The sequence below is a fragment of the Microtus ochrogaster genome, chromosome 6 (genome assembly GCF_000317375.1).
Source record: "Microtus ochrogaster isolate Prairie Vole_2 chromosome 6, MicOch1.0, whole genome shotgun sequence".
Lineage (NCBI taxonomy): Eukaryota > Metazoa > Chordata > Mammalia > Rodentia > Cricetidae > Microtus > Microtus ochrogaster.
The window spans coordinates 2,817,118-2,826,222 of NC_022013.1; the positions used below are offsets into that span (position 1 = coordinate 2,817,118).

Here is a 9,105-nt window from a genome sequence, read left to right on the forward strand (position 1 = left end):
CAGAAAGCAACCTCAGGTGTTGTTTCCTGGGCACTGTCCACCTTGCTTTTTGAGGCAGGGTCTCTCACTGGCCCGTTACACTATGCTCTCCAGTCAGAAACTCTAGGGATCTGTCTTACACCCCACCCAACACTGGGATCTCAAACTTGTTTCACCCTTGCTAGCCTTTTAAATGTGGGGTCTGGGGACTGAACTCTGTTGTTTGTACTTGCTGGGCAAGCCATCTCTTTATTCTTTATTTTCTATTTTTTGAGAAGTGGGGAAAAATTCAGGCAATAAAATTGAGGGAAATACGTTTCACCTAACACCTGAATTTCTAATTTCTGGGTTTTTTTCCTACTTGCTTACAACTGAAAATTTAAGTTATAGCTCTCAATCACCATGAACAATTCATGTTTACAAATGATCTGAGATAGTTAGATATGGAATCTGTATACATGAGAAAATGTCGCAAAGCTAAGAAAACACCCACTTGAGGACTGACTAGTTTAACAGGCTCAAATGCTATCGCTTGCATTGCACTGCCCCCTAGAGGTCAGACCTAATTAAAACTAGCTGAGTTTGAAATACTTTGGAGGGCAAAGGAGAATAAAGAGCTTTTGAAGAGACTAGAGAGATGACTTAGCGCTAAAGAACACTTGCCACTCTTGAGGACCTGGATTCAGTTTTTATTATACATATGGTAGCTCACAACCATCTGTACTCCAGTTCCAGGTCATTCATACACATTAAATTAGTATTTTTTTAAAGGGTACTGAGGTTGTTATTTTCTTGTTTAGAAATCGTCATGCAGTTCAGACTGTCCTCAGACTTGCTCTGTGGCTGAGGATAACCTTGAACTTCTGATCCTTTTGTCTCCACTTCCAGAGCCCTGGGATCACAGACATGCCCTACGCCCTACCACATCCAGTTTGTGGGCTGCTGGGGGTGGGATCCAGGGCTTTCTGCATTCTGGAAAAGCACTGCCAACTGAGCAGCCTACCCAGTTCTAACTTTCCAATTCTAAAGCTGTTGCCAACTAAATGACTCAGCAAAGCACGGATGAGCGTTTTGTTCCGCAATCCCTGAGGTCATCCATCATGGAAGGACTGTTATAGGACATGTGACAACAAGTTTAAGTGGATCTCAAGAAGGTTTCAAAAGCAGTTTAATCAATCCTTTGGAAACTAAAAAGAAAAGAGAAAGAAAATATTTTTCATCTTAAAACTTAGCATTTAAACTGGTGTTACCTTTAATCCCAGCACTCAAAGCAGAAGCAGATGGATCTCTGAGTTTGAGGATAGCCTGGTCTACAGAGTGAGTTCCAGGACAGTTGGGCTACACAGAGAAACTGTCTCAAGAAAATAACAACAAAAAAACAAAGCAAAATAACAAATAAATAATATATATATAACTATGAGTCTTGACATATAAATTTGAGCTTTGAATTTTTTTAATTTGATAAATATGGGTTTTTGTCTGTATGCATGTCTGTGCACCGTACGCATGTGTGGTGCTGTGGAAGCCAGAAGAGGGTGTCAGATCCCCTGGGACTAGAATTACAGGCTGTAAGCCACTATGGAAGCTGATCCCAGAGCAGCCAACATTCAGCCACTGAGCCATCACTCCAGTCCCCTTACTTTAGCTTGAAAGGAGGATTTATTTCGTTATTTTTTATTATGTTTACATATGTATCTCTGTGTATGTGTGCTGTGTGCAAATGCCTGAGGAGGTCAGAGGCATCGAGTCCCCTAGAATTACAGTTGACTTACAGGCAACTGTGAACCACCCAACATGGATGCTGAGATACAAACTTAAGTCCTCTGCAGGAGTAATCCTTACTCTTAATTTCTGAGCTATCTCACAGCCCCTAAGTACACCTTTTAAAGGAATTGTTTAATCTTGGTTCTGAAAAGTACTAAGAATGATATTTTAGTTTTATATTGATTTCCCCCCTCATTTTTGGTGTTGAAGAATCAACCTAGGGTTTCAAGTATGTGAAGCATACACCATACCCCTGAACCAAATCCCAAGCTTAGAGATTTATTTTTTTTAATATTTATTTTTATTTTGCTTGTGGGGTGTGTGTGTGTGTGTGAGAGAGAGAGAGAGAGAGAGAGAGAGAGAGAGAGAGAGAGAGAGAGAGAGAGAACTATGTTTATGAGGACAGTTTGGGGGAGTCATCTCTCTCCTTGCACCGTCTGGATCCCCGGAATCAAACTCAGGTCACCAGGCTTGGTGGCAGGAGGCTCCTTTACCCAACAAGCCATCTTGCCGGCCCTGATTTAGGTTTTATTTTATGTCTGCATGTATTTATTTGCTTATTTGTTTATTGGCAAGTACTCTATCCCAGGCTGTATATAGTCTATGACTTACACTTCTCGGGTGCTCCTGCCTCCACCTCCCCTGCATGGGGTTAAGGAGTGCACATGGTGCCCTACTTACACGACGCTGGGGCTCAAACCAGGGTTTCATACATGCAGACAAGCACTCTACTAACTGAACTCTACCCCAGTGCCAGATTTTGGTTTGAAAAATTGTGATCTTGCCTGGCAGTGGTGGCGCAAGCTTTTAATCCCAGCACTCGGGGGGCAGAGGCAGGCAAATCTCTGAAAGTTCAAGGCCAGCCTGGTCTACAAGACCTAGTTCCAGGACAGGCTCCAAAGCTACAGAGAAACCCTACCTTAAAAAAAATTGTGATCTTTCTGGCCTGTTGACATATTGATGTAGCCGGATGTGGCTAAGTGGTAGAGCATTTGCCCAGTATGCACAGGCCCTGGATTTGATCCCCAACTCTGAAAAAAAAATGTGATGGAGGCAGAGGCAGGCAGATTTTCAAGTTTGAGACCAGCCTGGTTTCTGACTTTAAGTCAGGGAATATGGTACTTAGATATTTTTCTGCATTTATTGTTTTTTTTTTCTCTTTTTTTTAGTTTCTGCTGCCACCGCTATCACTCTTGCCCATGAGATCTTGTGTCCTTGATGTGGAAAAGAATCACAAGTTCCCAAGACACAGGGAGAGAAGAGTCCCAAGTCTGACCCCCTCAGTACCTAAGCTCTTGGAGCCTCTTAGCCAGTCAGCTGAGTTTAGCTCATCAAAGAACCATCAAGATGTCACGTGGAAGGGACCAGCAGAACAGAGCCTCAGGGCTTCTGACAGTGCCATTTGGTCTAGAAACTTGTTCTCGTTCCAGAAGTTGAACCATCCCAGAAGACAGGGGGAGAGTTGGCGATCCCAGGAAATGGAAGCATGGGACAAAACTGAAACCTCTTGCTTGGAAGAAGGGCGAGCTTTGGTGTCCTGTGAGAGTGTCAGTGAAGGCAACCTTCCCATGGGGAAGGAGAGGGGTGGCAAGTGCCATGCTAGTGAGCCGAGGAAAGGGGGTGAGGACTCCCAGGATCCTTCATTGATCAAAAAAGAGGGCTCAACAGCCAGAGCGTTTGAACAAGATTCAGAAGTTGTGTACACCACTCTCAGCAAGCCGCTGGACACCTCGAATGCGGAAATAACCCCAGCTGAGGAAAAAGAGAGCAGACATGAGAAAGGTCCTGACCCCAAAAGCAACTCTTTACCCAAAGCGGGAGCAACAGAACCACACGCTGTGTTAGAAGAGGTTAGTGTTCTTAAGAACGTACCCGGTATGAACTCTGATAGCCCCACTGAAGAGCTCCTAGAAGGTCACAGAGACACAGAACAGAACAAAAAAATATCGGCAGAGGAATTAACCAAACCAGAAACGAATGGTATGGTGCCTCTTATCCAAATAGCATTCCCTGGAGAAGGAACACCCAAGGAGCCAGCCACAGCCAAACCAAACCTCCAAAAGAGAAAGCACACGGCACAGAAGAGCAAGAGTTTCAACACACTTGCTCAACAAGAGCAGAACAAACTCCAGGCAAATACTCACAGAGCCAAGTTGGATTCAAGGGCCAAGGCAAGAAGCAGACCGCCTCCCATGCTCACCGTTTCTATTCAAGCTTCCATTAAGCCCAGCAGGCATACAAACAACATAAAAACTCAAGTGTTCCCTGCTTTGGAACACACGGACCCCAGACCTCTTCTGTCGTCCAAGTTTCAAAGGGGAGCGCCTCTGACAGAAAAGAAGAAATCAACACATCAGATCCAGAAACCCAAAAAGCAAGCATTTCCTCGAATCAGTAAAAACTCAGGTATCAAAAAACCAAGTGTTCCCCTCTCGGTTGAAACAACAGACCCAAGACAGCACTTCCTGGATTTGAAGTATAGTGACATGTTCAAAGAAATCAATTCGACTTCCAATGGACCAGGAATCTACGAGATGTTTGGGACTCCTATTTATAGTCACATTCGAGAGGCAGAAAAGCATGAACACAGATATTACCATGAGATATGCAGAGCTCCACCGGGCCGATGCATCGCCAATAAAAGCCAGCCTTCCCAAAGTGACAGAAGCCGCAATAGCAGAGCAAGACTTCTTCAGAAGAGACCACATGTTAAACCCCCAAAGCCTTCCCTGGGTCTCAAGGAAAACCACAGAGGGTTAATTTCTAAAGAAAAGGGATGCAAGGCTTCAGGTAGCCATGCAGAGGGTGGCGTTTCAGAACCAGATTGGCAGGTGAAATCTTCAGGAAATGGCTCTCTGTCTCCCAAAAATGAAGTTCAGTTCTCGAACTTGACGCCAATCCCTGAGCAAGCCCCTGAAGAGAAAGAACCCCCTCCTGTCTCGGATTTGTCCATTGTTGAGGAAATCTTCACGGAGGAAGGGGCAGAGGAAGGAGGCATTTTTGCCAGTGACATACTGACCCAAAGCCTTGGAGATCTGAAGGAGCTTGAACAGCAGTACCACCAGACCCTGCTTGTCCCTTCAGAAAACAGCTGGGCTGTGCTTAGCAACAAGAGTTTAGGCAAGCTTGTGTCCCCAGAAACACAGGATCTAGACCCTCTTGACAAAGTAAATGCTGACCAGGTGTTCCTGGATTACCTGGAATTCGATAGTCTTTCAGACAAGTCTAAAACACCCGTGAGCCTTTCGAGTTTCTCTTTCCACGAGAACCTAGAAAGTGCACCTTCCCCCACAGAACAACACTGGACACGTTCTTTGGATCAGGATAGCTTAGAAAATAACTCTGTCACTTATCAAACATTTGGAAATAGCTCACAAGAAATCTTAGACCCAGTAAAGAATGAAGACTTGACGGATGAGTTGCTAGGTTGTCTAGTTGAAGAACTGTTAGCACTCGACGAGACAGATAATGGCTCCTGTCAAAGAACGACAAAGGAGGCAGATGTGGAAAACTTGAACCTTGTCTTCAGTAGCAGAGGGAATACCATCGAAGAGTTGGACAGAGAGACAGCAGATGTCAAACTGCAGGTTGGTCTGATTGGCATTAGAGGTGCGCTGGGGGGGAAGGACCTCAGAGACAATCTGGTTCAAAACCCTTATTTTTAATTACGCGCGCGCGCGTGTGTGTGTGTGTGTGTGTGTGTGTGTGTGTGTGTGTGCTTGCAAGTGCACAAGTGTGCACACATGTGACATGACATATGGGTGGAAGTCGGAAGATTCCTTTTGGGTCTTCTCTCTCCTTCCATCACTTCGGCCCCCGGGATCAACTTTAGATCATCAGGCTTAGTGCCGCCTTTCACTGAGTTAGTGGTTCTCCACCTTCCGAGTGCTGCGACCCTTTCTCATAACATTATTTCGTGGCTTCTTCATAACCGTTATTTTGATAGTGTTATGTTATGAATCATAATGTAAATATCTGGTATGAGACCACTGTGGGGACGGGACCCAGAAGTTGAGAACCACTTCACTGAGTCATCTTGCTGGCCCCTAAAAATCCTTATTTTTTAAATAAAGAATCATGAACCCCAAATAGCAATTTTTTCTTTTTTTTTTTGAGACAGGGTTTCTTTGTGTAGCCCTAGCTGTCCTAGATCTCTCTCTTCAAACCAGGTTGACTTTGAACTCAAGAAGATCCACCTGCCTCTGCCTTCCATGTTAGGATTAGAGGCATGTGCCACCACCACTAGGCTTAGGGTACAATTCTTTACTGTGTCTGTTTTCTTCTTTGAGACAAGGTCTCTTGTAGCCCGGGCTGGCCTTGAACTCATCATGTAGCTGAGGATGACCTTGAACTTCTTTTTCTTCTTTTTTAATGAATTTATTTTACATCCCAACTAGTTTCTTCTCTCTCCTCTCCTCCCTCCCATTCCCTCCGCATCTACACTCCCTCTGAACTCACTTGTCCTCTGTTTCTGCTCAGCAAGGGGCCGTCCTCCCATGGGTATCAGCAAAGCATGGTGTGTCATCTTGTTGTAAGACTAAGCACTTCTGCTTGTATTTAAGCTGAGCAAGTTAATCCAGTATGAGGAACAGGTTCCCAAGAGCCAGTCAAAAGCATTAGGAACAGTCCCTGTTTCCACTGCTAGGTAGACCTACAGGTAGACCAAGCTACAACACTGTTACATATATGCAGAGGGCTTAGGTTGGTTCCATGTAGGCTCCAGGCCTTGAATGTCTAATCCTCCTGCTTCTGCCTGGTTTATGTGGAGCTGAGGATGGAACACAGGGCTTTGGGAATGGATGCTAAGCAGGGACTCTGCCTGTTGAGCTGCATTCCCAGTTCTCACTGTGGACTTACTTCTTAAATTTAGCTAGTTTGATGCTCTACCTTGAGATCACCTGGAGTAGATTAACAGAGCAAAACTATTTAAGTAGGTCGGTATTTTGTTCAATGATGACATTTTCAACCAATGGCAGAGAATTTCTAATGATCATCAGACAGTTACAAAGTTGTCAGCTCTAGACCCTCGTGATTGCTTAACAAACAAAAACAAACCAAATCTCACAATGTTTGAAGTAAGTTTATGATTTTGTGTTGTACCACATATACTCATAGCTGCTCTAGGCTGCATGCGGGTGTGGTGGGCTGCATGTGGGTGTGGTGGGCTGCAGTTGCACTCAGGTGTGTTGGGCTGCATGCGGGTGTGGTGGGCTGCGTGAGGGGGCTTTATTTGTAATCACAGCACCGGGGCAGAAAGGCAGTATGGTCAAAAGTTTGAGGTCATCATTGGTTACATAGTAAATTGGAGGCCAGCCTGGGCTACCTGATACCTTGTCTCAAAAAAGGAGGAGGAGGAAGAGGAGGCAGATCTCTTGTGTTCTCATCAACTACCCACAACAAGCCAGAGTTTAATGGTAATTCTTTTCTCATTTTCCCAGAGGTGTATTAATGGGTTCAGGATATATGACAAGGAGGAAAACTTTCTGAACTCAAATGAAAAGAAGACACTTTCTGACAAGAGTTTAAAACACGAAGAGGCTGTGTTCTGGACCAAGGGTGAGGTCCTTGGGAGAGGAGCGTATGGCACAGTAAGTTCACCTTGAACCCTAATGCTAGAACTGTCCACCTGTCCCCACCCCTCTCTCCCCACTCTCTGTACTTAGAGCATTTTCAGCTGGAAGTGCAGGAAAACCCAGACTTCCTTCAATGTTTCTTTCTTTATACATCGAAAAGGTGTGGAATTGATTTGATGCTGGCTTGGATGGTTTTAGAGACTTAACCATTTCCTCAAGATGGGCTGTCTCACGGGCTCTGCCCTGGCTCTTGCTCTCAGGCAGTGACCATGCACTTCCAGCCTCTCTGCATTCCAAGTTCAAGCCCTGCCCTAACTTTTTTTCATTGTTTCCACAAGACACCAGACAAAAGCAGCCTAAGGAAACAATGATTAATTTTGGCTCACAGTTGGAGAGTCTAGTTCATCACCTGGAGGAAGTCCTGGTAGCAGGAGCGTGAGGCAGCTGCTCACACGGCATCCTCAGTCAGGAAGCAGAGAGGGACGCTGTGCTCAGCTCCCTTTCTCTTTTAATTCAGTCTGGGACCCCAGCTCATGGGATGGTTCCAGCCACATTCAGGGCTAGTTAACCAAATTTAGAAATTCCCTCACAGATATGCCCAGATGTGAGTCTCGTAGATGAATCTAGATTCTGTCAAGTTGCTAGTCAATAGTAGCCATCATCACGAACCTATTGGGAAGGAAATCTCTCCCTCCAGGGGCTCAGCATAGCAGTGGAAACAGGGAGACTTACTACATGGGGACAAACTCTAATGCTGTTCTTTGTGTTTGGGGAATGTATAAAAGACCCCCTAAAGTTTTGGTGGTCTAAAGAGTACTGAACAGACAGATGAAGAATAGACTGACCCTGGCCCAAATCTGTGGGTCTTTACCTGGGGACACTTCAGGAACCCACAAAAAGGTGAGATGAACATGAGCCCCAGAGCACATCGGAGATCACATTACAGGACCTGCTTCCTTCTCCCTCTGGTGTGTAGTGATGAGGTGAGCAGGCCTGCTTTTTGTCCTGCCTGGCTCCCGCATGGCTAGCTTTACACCCGAAATAACAACACACAAACTGTATTCTTTTAAACACTGCCTGGCCCATTATATCTAGCCTCTTCTTGGCTAACTCTCATATCTTGCTTAACCCATTTCTAATAATCTGTGTAGCACCACAAGGTGGTGGCTCACCGGGAAAGATTCTAGCCTACGTCCATCTTGGGTCGGAGCTTTATCGCATCTGCCTCACTGCCTTCTACCCAGCATCCTGTTCTGTTTACTCCACCTACCTAATTTTCTATCCTATCAAAGTGCCAAGGCAGTTTCTTTATTAACCAATGAAAGTAACACATAGACAGATGACCCTCCTCCATCACTGGTGGACTCTATTCTGACTTAACCCTGGTGTTTCCTTTTGGTGAGGGGCTTTCCCAGAGCAGCACCTGATATTCTCATCAGAGAAATAGATGAGGCAAATGTCGTTTCGGTTTTAAGGGAGAATGGAGGGATGGCTCAGTTGGTAAAGTGCTTGATTTGCAAGCATGAGGACCCGAGTCTGATCCCCAATGCTTAGATAGAAACTGGGTGTGGGGCCACACACCTACAATCTCAGCACAGGGGAGGAAGGGATGGGAGGGGCCCTAGGACTCAATGGCTAACCTAATCGGAGAACTCTATGTTTAGAGAGAGACTCTGTCTCAAAATAAATAAGTAAAAAGGCTGGGCGGTGGTGGTGCAGGCCTTTAATCCCAGCACTTGGGAGGCAGAGGCAGGCGGATCTCTGTGAGTTCGAGACCAGCCTGGTCTAC

At 45.4% G+C, this 9,105-nt stretch overlaps 1 protein-coding gene across 1 annotated transcript in view; it reads left to right on the forward strand.

Moving 5' to 3' along the window:
- The window catches only part of Map3k19 (mitogen-activated protein kinase kinase kinase 19), a 39,521-nt gene that overhangs the window by 27,168 nt on the left and 3,248 nt on the right, over positions 1 to 9,105 (forward strand). The window contains exons 11-12 of the mRNA XM_005348297.2: positions 2,913 to 5,330; positions 7,182 to 7,331. Coding sequence (XP_005348354.2) covers positions 2,913 to 5,330; positions 7,182 to 7,331 — 2,568 coding nt within the window. The remainder of the gene's footprint in view (positions 1 to 2,912; positions 5,331 to 7,181; positions 7,332 to 9,105) is intronic.